This window comes from Oxyura jamaicensis, chromosome 24, assembly GCF_011077185.1.
Source record: "Oxyura jamaicensis isolate SHBP4307 breed ruddy duck chromosome 24, BPBGC_Ojam_1.0, whole genome shotgun sequence".
NCBI classification, from domain to species: Eukaryota; Metazoa; Chordata; class Aves; order Anseriformes; family Anatidae; genus Oxyura; species Oxyura jamaicensis.
This window is the reverse complement of record NC_048916.1, coordinates 2,320,894-2,334,920: the sequence shown is the minus strand read 5'-3', so window position 1 is coordinate 2,334,920 and position 14,027 is coordinate 2,320,894. Positions and strand designations below refer to the sequence as shown.

Genomic DNA, 14,027 nt, shown 5'->3' with positions numbered 1-14,027 from the left:
AGAAGGTTTCCCGCCCGCCTCTGCGGAGCACAAGTCCTCCCGCGCTGCGCAGCCCCGACCCGCGCGGCCGCATCCCAAATCCCGCTCCTCCCCGGGGCCGCGTCCCCGGGCCGCCTCCTGCCCTCCAGGCACGCACAAACCCAGCGCGTGGTGCTGCTGAGGAGTCATCTGCAACCCGACCACACCGAGGGAGCAAATGATTCTTTCGAACGAGGAGCGCTCGGCATACGCTGGTGACATATGCTGTTATTTTACATACCTATTGCAGCGCGCACGCTTATTAGAATAAGGTCCTTATGCTAATTTGGAAATCAACATCCCATAATTCTTGCCTTACTGGTGCTAAAGGCCCGGCTAAATCTTCTGTGACCTTTTAGCCTCGTTAATCCTTCTCCGCACGGTTGAGCGAGGAGTTTTCTTCTCTCTTCCCCCTCCAAAGAGCTGGGGTGGGATTTTTTGCACCAGCCCTGCCCTTCCTCAAGAAATCCAGGTGGTTAGGAGCAAGGGACACGGGGAAAACACTAGAGCAGCCCCACAACCTGAAACAGGGCAAGAGGGAACAGAAAACGACGGGTCCTTGAACTTTTGATGCTCATTGCTTTGTATCATGCAGAAGAGCTCCACAAAGAGAGCAGGAGCTGTGCTGCCAAAGGGGGCTCGCTCCCCGCACCTGGGGATCCCCTGGAAGCACCCACGGGACTCGACACCCACCAGCCCCTATTTCGGAGGCACCTTTCCAAAAACAGGAATAAAGCACCAGGAAGCCGCAAAACTTGGACGACCCGCGGATGTGTGGATGTTTGTGTAAATACAGATGGTCAAGCACCTATGAATTACCCCACTTCACGCTCCTCTCTACTCTCAAGCACCCTCAGGAACCGCTCTCCTTAGTGTTTGTTTGGCTGTAAAAAGGTAAATGACCTGGAGTATTGATAAACTGCTGCAGAGGGCAGCACAGATCTCTTGAGCTGTCTGGAGTAGGTTTGTGCAAAACAGGCTTTTTTTTTTTTCCTGCATAACGATAATTTTCACATTTTCAAACACAAAACAGTTCCACTTTTGTATACGCAGCCAGACAGAGAAGTTAAAAATGCAAGACGATCTGCGGCTGGCAGAAGGGCTCCCGAAGCAGCAGCACCCGGCTGCTTTCATCTTCGGCAAGGCGCTCAAACCTATGGATTACCTTTGGGGTTGAACGGCCCCTGCTTTCTCAAACCCTGCTTTGAAAGTTTTTGCTAAAAAGCAGAATTATTTTGGCTGGGAAGTTTATTTTCTTCAAATGACTCCTGTACACACAGTTACGCAAGAAGCCCTCCCGGGGGGGAGGCTCCTTCCCCCCAACCACGCAGCGCTGACGATCCAGCATACCCAACGCCTCCCTACCCCAAAAAGACCCAAACTTCTCCCCCAAAAAGACCCAAACTTCTCCCCGCTGAGCGCTGCCCTGTGTGGTGCTTTCCCCACCACCCCCCAGCTCTGCCCTGGCCCCCCCAGGGCACGCTGCGATGCGGCTCCCAGCTTCCCCGCACCCCAGCAGTGACTCAGGGACTTGTGGCACCCACATCGCTCCCGCACGGCTGGGCGCAGGGGGCACGGAGGATGTTGGCCTGGGGAGGCAGCCCGTTGTTCTCCCCCCCTCAGCCGCTCTGCTGCTGCGGGGAATAAAAATCAAGGAGAAAAAAAAAATCAACTTTTTGATCTGCAGGCTTTGATGGAAGCAGAGGGAAGAAGCGTGAGAGATGAGCAGAGGCAGAGAATAAGGCTGCAAGGAAGCCAAAAGAAAGCATTAAAGGGCACAGATTCTGCACAAGGGAAAGCAGGGGAGCAAGGACCGAAGGCCGCCCCTCCGGGGCAGCCCCAGCTCCCCGCCACCCAGGCACAGAGATGGCAGCAGCGGGGAGCAGGGCTCCCAGCCCCGGGAACCCCCCGGGAGCGGGGCGCCGTGCCCAGCAGCTCGAGAAGGAAGCCGCAAGCCGTAGAGCAGGAGGGAGCTCGAGGAGGGCGAGCGGGAGGAAGGCGAAGAGGAGAAATGCCTCGGCGTGTGCCGTGCATGCTAAGCAGCCCGCGCCGGTCGATATGGCACGGGTGGCTCTCCGCAAGAGCGGGCCCAGCCTGCCCAGGAGAGAGAAGTTTGAGCGCGGGGCTGCTGCCGGCCATCTCCCCCCGAGCCGTGGGGGCACAGCAGCCCCCAGCCCCGCCTGGATGGGGGCTTCGCGCCCCCCTGGGACCCCGCAGCAGAGCAGCTGATATAGGGGGACCGGGCAGGGCTGCTTTGGGCTTGCAGGTGCCTAAATCCCATCCCCGACCCTCAGCAGGCTGCAGGGCAGCACGGAGGGAGCTGGCCCCTGCTGCAACCCCCCCCCTCCTCGTGCAAAAGGAGCAGCACAGGCTGACCACCAACCCCCCTCCAGGGCTGCCTGCACCCTGTCAGCGTCCCCCAGGGCAGCCAGCACCCCCGGGACCATCCATCCCCGGCACCAGGCGTGCAGCCCCGGCTGCCTCTCCCCTTCCCAGCCCCAGCCCCGCGGACGGCCCGGTGCAGGATGCGGCCCCATCCAACCCCCCCCCGGAGGCAACCCCGCTCCCACAGCCCCTCCAGATGGCTGCGAGGAGACTAACGCAAGCTGACAGGCTCGGCGCTGCCGGCCAGCTGGGGCCAGCTCACGTCTCCTCCTTCCCCGCTCGGTTTTTAATATTCACATAATTTTATTATTTTATCTTTTTTCTTTTTTTTTTGAAAGCCCCCTTAAGCATCATCCCCAGGGCATGGAGGGGATGAGCAGAGCTCGCCCGGGACACGCCAGACACCGAATTCCCCAACTCCCCAGCCCGGGACAGGGCAGGCAGGGCTCGGGGCTGCACCGAGTTTTTGGGACGACCTTGCAAGCGGGTCCGGCACAGCAAAGGGGGGGGCAGCACGGAGGGACACCGACCCCCCCCCCCCTTAGCCCCCCCGCCTGTTGGATGCAAGGCTCCTGCGGGAACTAAGTTGAGCTCGCCGGAGATGGCAGAGTCATTTGGCACCACCCAAAAGGAAATAAAATACAAATTGAGCACCGGGGGGGTGCTGCTCGAGAAGTTCCCAGCACACCCCGACGGGGGGGGGCACGAAGAGGGCGATGCCACCGCACCGCAGCCCCGCATCCGCACCCCCGCAACTTAACAGCGGGCTGGGGACCCCCCCATCCTTATTTCGGGGGGCTTCTCGCCCTCCCCCAGCCTTTCCCCCCGATGCTGCCGGAGGGTCGCGGTCCCCCCCCCGTCCCCCCCCCCCGGCTCCTTGGGGCCGCGCCCCCCGCAGCATCCCCGCCCGGCCCTACCTTGGGAGAGGAGGAGCGCGGCCATCCCGGCGAAGATCACCCAAGAGACGGGGTGCTGCATTTTCGCCTGGGCCATGTTCACCGCGGGCTGCGTTTCTCCCCCCTCCTTCCCCACTCGCTGCCTGCCGGGGAGAGCTTTAAAATCCAGCGTTTCCCAGAGCGGAGCGCAGATTTCGGGGAAGGGGGCGGGGGGGGGGGCGGGGGGCGGGGCGGGGGGCCCCGCCGGGGGGGGGGGGCCGGGGGGGGGGGGGAACCGGGGGGGAAAAAAAAATAATAATAAAAATCGGGAAAAAATAAAATCCGCGCCGCGGGGTGGGGGAGGGAAAAAAATAAAAATAAAAAAAAGGGGGGGGAAGAGGGAAAGGGGGGTCGGAAGGGGCGGCAAGGTGCGAGGGACAGGCGCTGCGTGCCCGCCGCTCCGGCCCGCACCGCACCGCAGCCGCCGCTCCGGCAGCGCCCGCCCCGCACCGCGCTCATTGGCTCCGGGGCCGCCGCCGGGGCCGCCCCGCACCGCTCCCGCACCGCTCCCGCACCCGTCCCGCAGCCCCGCCGCCCGCCGGCCCCGACCCACCCCCGGGGGTAGGAGCACAGGGAGGGGGGTGGTCCTCGCTGCGCAGCCCCCCCAGGTTGGGTAAAACAAGGATGGGAGCAGGAGGCGCGCCAAGGCTCAGCGTCCTCCTCCTCTTCCTCGCGTGAGGAAGGCTGTGTAGGGGTCACCCGTGTGGTGACGCTCACATGGGTCCCCTCGGGAACCCCTTGCCATGTTCCCCTCCAATATCCGCAGCCTATTTCACAAAATAACCCTCCGGCTCCCCAAACCATCCTGGCCGGGTCCAGAGAACCCAACCCAACCCGCCCCATGCCTCCACAACCCCCAACCGATCCCACCCCAGCCCTCCACAGCCCCCAACCCATCCCACCCCGTCCCTCCACAACCCAACGCCACCAGCATGACACCAACCAGCCCGCACACGTAAGGCCCCCAAGACCAAACTCTTATTTTTTCTCCAGCATTTGTCCAGCACACAATACTAGGAGCACCAAAACCTGAGAATCCCACCTGATGAAACCCAAATCTCGTGTTAGATATTCACTATTTTCGTTCTGTGATTCTGTGATTAGTGGTAAGGACGGCTCATTTCGTTGCGTGAGGTGACTCACGGCCCCGTAAAACAACATTATAGGCAGAAAAATGACAAAGCAAAAAAAAAAAAAATCTTGGCTTTTTACATTTACTCCTCCTCAGAGCCTTCCAAAATCTGAGCTGTTCACTTTGCAATTCAGAAGATTTGGCTGCAAACTCTGGGAAAATCCAGCTGCGTTTCTCTCTTCCCTCCCTGTTGCTGCCGCCCAGAGAGATCTGCCGAGGCGGACCTGGGCCAGCAGCTCTGCTGGAGGAAGGCGACAAGCAAGAGGTGCCAGTCCCTCCCCTGCAGCCCCGTCTGACCACGGCAATCCCAGAGGGAGCGGGGAGCTCGGAGCGGTGTCCCCAGGCTCATTCCCCATCCTCCCCATGGCTTGGGTCAGGCTGCACACCTCGAGGAGGTGCGGGGCTCCCCACCAGCATCTCACGGTCACAGCCTCCCAGCTCCTTGGGTGGCAAAGGGAAGGGGACAGGACTGTTAGGGACCCAGGTCTGAGCTACGGGGTATTTTTAGGGAAGTTTTTTTTGACACCCAGACCTCCCCACCTCACACAGGCAAGGCTCGAGGCACCCCTCCAGCCCCAAGCAACGCAACGCCTCGGTCACCTCAAGTCACCCCTTTTGGGGCCCTTTTGGCGAGGTGTAAGGGTTCATCTCACCAAAACATCATCTCACCCACTCTGCGCCTTCCCCACCACCCCACCAAGTTCCCTACGACCCCACAAAGCGCCAAGCAGCCGCTGCCACCACCCTCCCCAGCGCTTCTGAGCCTGACCCCGGCTGCCGAGCCAGCTCCCGTGGCTGGAAACGGTCCATTAGGTTAGTTTGGTTTATTACCTACACATTATCCTTTAAAAAACAAAACTTCCCCGTCTATTTGCTTAAGCAGAGAGAGCAGTTTATAAGCAGGCCCTGTGCAGTGGCTGTTCTTCCTACGGATTTGTTCTATGCATTATTAATTCACACAGCACTCGTTCAGAGCACGTATATTTACCCGATGCACCGGAACAGCTCTTAAGGAGCCTTCGGCTTGTGGCTTTGTGGAACATCAACTTTTCATGTTGAACAGCAGGTGATGTTCAACAGAATGCCTTGCAATAAATGCCTAATATCCATTACCCTCATACATATCTATGTGCCGGGCTGATAGGAACATACAGATAGCAGGGCTGCACTCCCGAGATAGGGGGACGGGGGGAAAGAAGTTATTCATTGGAAATCACACGTATGCGCGGTGTTAAATGCTGCACCTGCACGCACACCGAGCTGCGGAGAGAGGGGCCCCTTTTCGGGAAAAACGTCCACAAAGTTTTAGATGAGATCTCCCCCTCTCCCCCCCGTCTGAAGACCGAAGTACAACGCCTTACCCAAAAGTCTGCAGGGGGAAAAAAAAAAAAAAAAGTGACATGCAGTTTTGAACTGAAACCTCTAACCGGCTCTAAAAGGAACGTCATGACCTTGCTGAGCAGCACTGCATAATTTTTAATAGACGTTTTCTGCTGGAACTGACGCACTCCCAGGCGTGGTGTTATTTCGCTACCATTTTTCCAGAGGGAAATGCCATGTTTCAGTGGATTTTTTTCATCATCCCTACATATACATACCTCTAATTACCGTATGCGTTACAATAGCATTGGCAAGCCTTTGATAAGATCCCCGTTCCATTATGTGAGACTCTGTGTGTACACCCGGCAAAAAACAGTCCCTCCCTTGAGCTCTGAGAGTCAAAACAGAGAAAGCAGAGAACGGTGCTGAGACAAGAGCAAATTACTCCTCATTTTACAGAGAGAAGTAAAGCTTCAGGAGGCTAAGTCACCACCTGGGGTCAGAAGGGGAATTTCCAGCAGTGCCAAAAGTGAATACAAGTCTCCCAAGTCCTACACGGGGGTTCAGGACTTCCCTGCTTCCTCGTGCCACGTCCCCCATCCCAGGCCACTTCTGCTTCCTCCTGCACCAGCGCAAGGAGTGAGATCAGGGAATGCTTCTGCAGAACACCACGACAGCTCTGGGACCAGCCAGCAATGCACCAAACGCCCCTTTATCTTAACGAGGGATGCAGACCGTGGGGTGAAAAGTCGTAAAGCTTCTGCTCAAAGCATCCGCCAGCCTCCTCAAAGGCACTTCGGCACCCCCGTGCCCTTGCACGCACAGGACGCACGGAGCCAGACAGACGAGTACCACAGGCAGTCGCCGTGCGTGCGGATGCTCGGCTTTGCTCCTTTAATTACACCTCCTACGGGCAAGAAAGATAAGCCCAAATGGAGTGACTGCATGAAGGGAGGAAGCCTATAAGTTATTCATAAGTTCAGGCTCAAGCTCCTCTCTTGCTTTCGCTCCATGACACCTTCAAAACATATTATTCATCTATTTTTTCCTCCTCTGGGAAGAGAGATGGTAATTGTAGTAAATATATCACTGCCAAGTCATCCTCGCAGCCTCCGAGCCTGCACGGCGCTAGGGGTAGGGATCAAAGGCAGCGGCCGCTCGCGAGACGTTTTGGGGTGCCCAGGCTCCGTGAAGGACATCTCCCCGCTGCCCATGGGGAAAGGCTCCCACAGCTCCAGGACGCAGGGCATTCAGGCATTCACCACCCCCAGTCAAACCCTATCAGCCCAACTGCCTCTGCCCCTTTTTGGGCTAAAATCCCACAATTCCCACTTGACATTTGGGAGCAGCTCCGCGGCAACCTGGCCCGAAGACTTCCCTGCGCCCTCACCGAGCTCAGACCAGGACTGCCTGTTCACTCGGGGTGCTGCACCCCATTTCCATCGCAGCCCGAGGGAATTTGGGCAAAACAAGGAGCAACCCACACCATGGAGCAAGCGTGATGGGACACGGCTCTGCTCCCAGCTCACAGAACAACACGGTCACCAGCAGCCCTGCCTGCAGAGAGCCTCGGGAAACAAGAGCCACGGCACAGAGGTTTTGCTTGCCCTCTCCAGGCTGTTCCAGACAGCGTAAAGCACCTAACGCTACTGCCAGCTGAAGCAGCTCTCCTCGAGCTCAAGAGGGTGGTTTTTCTGAATGCAGCGATGCGGATTCCTCATCTCAGCCCCATCGCATCGCTCGCCACACAGAGCATTTGTTGCACTCCAGTGCAAAAATAACCCTGAAAGCAACGTCTGTGGGCACTCGGGAGAGGGGAGGCGAAGGCATTGCCATAAGGCACCTCGGAGAAGAGAGACGGGGCTTGGATTTTATTTGTCCTCGATTCCCTGGGAGGTCATTTACTGCAGTGCCCCTGGCACTTCCCCAGCCTTTTCCAGCACATTTGATTCTTGTGAGTTTTCTTAACCTCATCTCCTTCATTGGTTATTGCTCCTCCAGTGCTGAGCTCAGCAAGATCGCTTCTGTTTAGAAAGAGATTAGCGCTGAGTACATTAAACAGGGTAATGCCACTTACTAAAGGGCACCGGATCACCACCCAGCTCCGAACGCCCCCAACACCTTCCCAAAATGGGGCCTCTAGCCAGGACTGCTGGCAGCAGGAGCCTGCGGTGCACCACGCAGGCCAGCCTCATGCCCCTGGGAGCCCTACAGCCCACCCAGCTCTGACGGGCAGCTTCCTCTGCTGGGTCAGTGCCTGAACATCTCTGGGCTGAAAGCATCCCCACAGGCACGCCACCATGCTGCAAACCATGCCCTCGCCTCACGCACAAGGTCCACATTATCCAAAGAAGAACATTTTCCCATTTTCAAGGACCTTGCAGCACAAGCAAAGTGACAAGGTTTGACCCAGCAAGGAGGTAAGAGCCTCTGGAGAGGTGCTCAGTGGCCAGAGCCTGCTCTGTCCCACCATCCCCTCAATTTGATCCTTTTCCCAAACCAACCAGATTCCTCCTCACCCCAAACATTTTGCAGGGACGTTTTTCCAGCGCCCACCCGCCGGAGCACGCGCTGCCACCAGTCCCTGTCCCAGCCGGGCTCTTATCGCGGCTCACCACCTCGGCGCTGTGCTTCCCAGCTGATGAGCTGTCTGTTTACCCAGGGATTACAAGGAGGCAAGAAGCCCACCCGGGGAAGAGGCACTGTTGCATGGGCAAAGACTCTGCAAACAGATGGCTCGAGGAGATAGAGGATGTTTACCACCTCGCGCATGCTTTGGGCTTGAGGGTGACACAGCCCCAGCACATCCCTACATGCCTTGCTATTTTTTCTTCCTCCTTGAGCTCTCTACCACCTCTCGGGGACTTGGAGAGCAAAGACAGAGACTCAGCCAGCTGCCGGGGCTTGTGTGGGAAATAAAGGAGCCTGCAGCCCCCTTGGTGTCCCAGGTGGCCTCGTCTCACACAAACCCTGGTTGCTGTGCTCCCAGGTTGTTTGATCTGGTCTTTATTGACCGATATTCCCTGTTCTGGAAGGGCCATACCAGAGGAGACCCCATACCACAGAGACCCCACCTGGAATGCAGTGCCCAAGCACAGCCAGCACCTCTTGTGCTTTGGAGAGCCGGCATGACACCTCCAAACCCATTCCCTCTCCAGTTGGGAAAGGAGAAACCCAGGTAATCCAGCCCAGCGAGGAGCAAGGGTCCTTCTCCCAAATAACACACCACTTTCAGAAATCCACATCTGAGATTTGAGCTTCTCCCACTTGCCGTGCCCCCCCCCCAAGACCGATTGCATTCCCCGCCTGCTCCTTCTCCCCTCCACCCAAACCTGCTCAGGCCCCTGGTGTTATTCAGCAGCCTCAAAGCATGTTCAAGATGAGTTCTGTAACCTGCCCAGCACAGCCAGAAAATTGAACGTGGTAGGAAAAAAAAAAGGAAGGAAAAGAAAAAAGAAAGAGCCAGCTCTTGTCAGAGAGCGCGGTAGTACAAGGAAGTAATTTTTCTCTCCCCGTTTCAGTTGGACGGCGCTGTTTACGTCTGCGCTAGACGCTGCCTCCTTTCTTCTCCACCGTGCAGCTGGAGCATCAGCAAATTGGAGAGGGGAGACACAGGGGGAAGGCAATAGCAACTGAAATTGGATCCTATTGAATTTTCAATAGGGCACCACAAATATATACATATTTCAGGGCGCGCGTGTGTAGATATAAGTCAATGGAGGGATCCGTGAATAGCCGGTTCTGAATAATTACAGAGGGGGAAAATCATTGGAATAATTAGCAGTTGCTACCAGAACATTCAGGGAAATGAAATGCCGAGTGCTGTTTATTAAACAGCGCTTTATTTTCAGTTTAGGGCATTTGGGAAGAAATTAGGTGGCAAATGCACAGCAGCGCTGAATGATTGGAAAAGCCTGGGATCATTAAGATTGCTCAAGCTGCCTTGCCCATCCCCTCAGTTTCTTTCCCTCCTGATGCCCTTCCTTGCTGGTTCTCTCTTCCTTTCCTACATTTCAGCTGCAGCAGCCTCAGGAAGGGGCTCCTGCAGCCCCCACATCTCACCACGGGACACCAGCACCAGACCAGAGCACCCAGCTGCTACCAGCCAGCAACCCCAGGGACACCCTTTTTGATCACCTGCAACTTCCAAAAGCTTTGAGGATTTGTGGTGGGTTTTTTTTGCACCGATAACCTTGGAAAGATGACACACAGCCCACCCAGCACTCCACAAGCCTCAAACAGCGCCTGGCACACGCTTGGCTTTCTTCTTTCTTTGAGAAGAGCAAAAGCCACATGAAATTACTGTGCAGCACAGGAAAAAGAGCAGGAGGGAGACTGAGCATGACCAACGGGCTCGAGCCTTAAAACAGCAAAGGGTTGGCTAGGAAGAGTAGCAGGAAGAGCGCACAACCACATACGAAGAGCAGGTAGACTCTGGGAGTCTACTTTTAGGAAGGAATAGCACTTTCTCAGCCTAATGGACATTTTCTGACAGCTCTGAGCTTTGCAAAATAGGGCAGGAAAAAGAAAGGATCAAAAAACCGCATACACTTCAGAACCACACAGCCCCCGGCCTGCTGGAGGTCATTCCACCATCCCCACCACCACCACCTCCGAGCCAGGATTTAATGAGGACGCCGCACACAGATCCTGGTGGAGCGAGAAGAGGAAAGAAAGCAGGACAGGATGCCACAGGGAGGTGAAGCAAGGTGGGGAGTCCACGTCTCTCACCAGCTCCTATCCCTTCTCCCCTACCTGCTGTAGCACAAAGTAATCAGTCACGGGGCTGAGGAAGGAAAGATGAAGTTTTAAGAGAGGTGGAAACTCCTACGTGTATGCACATGCTTTAGATATCTCAAAAGATTTCACACTGTACTTCACATTATTCACATTTCTAAGCCTTCGCAACGCAAGAGGCGAGCATAAATGAGGCAGGTCAAAAGCCTCATAAGCTTGAAACATCTCCGGGTTTGCAAAATCCCTTTCTGAAGCTTCCAGTTCTGGATTAAGCAGGGTTACCTAATGCCAGTCAGATAAAACCACGCTCCCAAAAACTCACCGTGTGAGCAATTTTGCACCTCACAGACACAGTAGAAACCACCTTGGAAGTTTGGAAAACATATTTGCACCCTCCAGACACGTGTAATCTTGTAATCAGCAATAAGCCTGCCTTACCTTGGAGATGTCTTCTCCTCGTGGAGATGCAGCACTCCAGCACAGCCAGGAGCATCGGCGTGTCAGCACGGCAGCCTGTCCCAGCCTGCAAAGGGGAGAGGATGCTCGTTCATATGAGGTGCCCAGACTTTGACCATCACTTGCTCATGTAGTTACTGGGGAGCACATTAAGCAATTTCTAACAATTTTTTGTGCACGTGCCAAAATGCCCAAAGTCATCTGATGCATAGGAACTTTCCCTGCTGCATGCTCTGATCCTGAGCAGGAAAATGTAACTAGCAGGAGCTGGACTTGATTGTCCCCTTCAAATCATGACATTTTGTGACTCTATGAACTCCACAACAATATTTTGGGGGGGGGGGGGTTGGGAACAACAGCCTCAAGACCAAAAGCACTGAGCATCCTGAGCCCTCACCAGCACCTGTACACAAGGATGCAGGGGAATGAATGCCCAGCTCTGCAGCGGGCAGACCAGGGAATTCAGGCTCTGCCCCAGTGAACACAGGAAAACCCCAAACCAGGAAAGCTATAGGGAAAAACACAGACTCACTGCTAAACACAAATCCAAAGTAATTCCACAGCTCTTTGGCATCGGTGCCACAGCCCTCTGTCCTATCTTGACTTATCATACCTATTAGCATTCCCCAATTCAGTGGCCTCTCTTCCTCTGCACCACCTCTGCTCTGCAGTAAGGCTGGCTTCCAGCACCGGGGGAAAACAAAACAAACTAAAAAAATACAAAAAGGCAAGCATCCAACACAATAAAAATAAATTAAAACCCCTGGAGGACACCGAGAAGAGTTGTAGCTTCTTTTACCGCATTTTCCAAGGTGCTGTTTAAACACAGAGAGGGGAAAGTGCATAAATACATCAGCTGGGCTCTCCGGCCTGGGGAAGCAGCAGCAGGAGCTGGGATAAACACACCTCTGCCTCCATGCAGCACCCAACCCCACGCCAGGGGCTCTTGGCCCCAAAATACTCCATGCTGGAGGGCTGTGGGATTATAGGGCAAGGTGCTTTTTCTGATCATCTGCTTCCCAGGTTTGCTTGCTTGAAAGAAAAGCCAGAGCACAGCCAGATCTGTGCCCACATCCCTAAAGTGTGGCTTCTCCAGCCCCAGCAGGGACCGGGCTTCCTCACACCAGCTGCTGCACGTGTAAGTTTTGGGGTTTATTTTGCTTTGTTTTCTTTCCCCTCCCTTAAGGTTTTAAATCTAAATGAGTGCAAGCAAATGCTTCCACCTGGGAAGGCTTTTGGCTTTCTCCTGCAAAAGGCAGGAGGGGTCACAAGGCCACAGCCCCTTCCCCACCACGTCAGGGGGTGCAGGTTCATTTGCACTGGGGAAGGCTTGCTGCTGACATGGACAGGGGTAACACGAGCACACGGCCCCTCTGATTTTCTCCCCAAAGCAGCAATTTACTGGCATTTATCCTACAAAGTGCTTTTGTGCCCCACGGGGTCACCCCACAAAAAGGGGCAGCCTTTTACCCCAAATGCAGCAGGGGAAGGGGGTGACAGCAAAGAGCATTTGCCTGTTATTGGATCTCCCGCACGAACTTCTCTCTTCCTCTCCAGCTTCTCCTTACACTCCTCAGCCTCCCACTCAGGCTGGGGCCCCGTCCCCTCCCAGGTGGGAGCCTGGGCACAAACAGGGACAAAACCAAAGCCTGCAGACAGACAGCAACCACCACGGAGAGCTACAGCACCTGCTGCAACAACCACCAGCCCTGGCCAAAGCTTCAAAAGCAAGCTGCCACGGGGATGGGAGTTAGGGCCTAAAACCCCTCTCCTGTTTTGCCACAGCCAGGTCTCCAGAGAGCAGCCAACTCACCCACCGACACTGCTCCTCAGCACAGCCTGGGACAGCAAGAATGAACTCGGTTTTCCTCCTCTGTGGCCCCAGCTCCTCACAGAGAGCTCTGGGCCTGGCCAAACCCCTTCCTGCAGGAGGAGGAGCCCCACCGAGCCCCAGCACCTGGGAGGCTGCTCACCCACCCGGGCAGGGCAGGCCCGATGCCTCTGCACAGCTCCACAGGCATCACCACTCACACAACGAGCCTCGTCAGGCTCGTGTGGTTTGTGGTTATTGATAAACTCGTCGGGTTTTTCACCTGTTAGAGCAGCAGCCAGCACAGAGCAGCCAGCCCCTGCTTTGCCCTGGTTCCTGTTCCACCAGGCTGCTGACACGGGTTTCCCTCAGCTCCTTTCCCTGCTGACTGCGGGACCATGAAGGCACTAACCCTGACGTAGCTGTGTGGCATTTTCTCCCCCAGTTACTGCCACTTGTGAAGCCAAAAACTATTGAGCTTGGTCTGTCCAGGAAGCAGCTGCAGGGTACATTGTCCCCACCTGGATCTCCTGGGCCCACACCTGATTTGGGGCAAATCACCCAGGTTGTACCAAACAAGAGCAATGCTCCTGGCCTCCCTTGCACCAGAGCAAGATGTTACCACAGCAGAATGGGACAAGAAGGGGACAAATAGCTCTGGGGACATGCCGGGGAGATGCACATTTGGGTTCTCCTGCCTTGGCACACGGGCAGAGGCATCACCTGGGGGGTGGCAGCCCCCTGGCCGCAGGCTCCCTCCTGGCTGATCCCACCCAAGGCACTGACACTCATCGTAATAAATATTGTTAAAAGTGAAAGTCTCCCTGGAGACTTCAAACCTCGGGCACAGGTGTTCAGGCTGTGGTAATTGGGTGAGTCATTCATTAGAGGAAATGCAATTTAAAATCTATTACAGTTCTTAAAACACAAAGCTTTTTTCCCCCCCTCTCTGGCCCAAGCCCAGCAGTAACCAGTCTCCCCCTGTGCTTTACTGGGAATATTTCTGCTGCTGGGGAGCAGGTCACTTTTATGGGGTTACGATGATTGTTTTTTAATATAAACACCAAAAAAAAAAAAAAGCGAGGGAAGTTGGAGAAAACTGGAAGTGAAAAGGGCTGCAAGGACAAATTGCCTGATAAAATAAAAACTAGTTGAGATGAAGGACTGAAATTCTTTAGTTTGGGGGAGAGAAGGGAGGTACAGTTTGGTCATGGGAGAAAATGCCAGGTGCTTT

At 55.5% G+C, this 14,027-nt stretch overlaps 1 protein-coding gene across 2 annotated transcripts in view; it reads right to left on the bottom strand.

Annotated features, from left to right (window-relative positions):
* LOC118178120 (protein CEPU-1) overlaps nt 1–12,903 on the bottom strand; it is a 331,509-nt gene extending 318,606 nt beyond the window's left edge. The window contains exons 1-2 of one of the 2 annotated variants that reach the window (XM_035346379.1): nt 12,797–12,903; nt 10,966–11,050 (exon numbers count right to left, since the gene is read on the bottom strand). In XM_035346379.1, the coding sequence (XP_035202270.1) occupies nt 10,966–11,020 (55 nt within the window). In that variant the 5' untranslated portion in view covers nt 11,021–11,050; nt 12,797–12,903. Of the gene's footprint in view, nt 1–3,320; nt 3,524–10,965; nt 11,051–12,796 lie in introns of those variants that run through there. The other variant, XM_035346378.1, reaches the window with a different exon arrangement.
* Nucleotides 12,904–14,027: the final 1,124 nt, after the last annotated feature.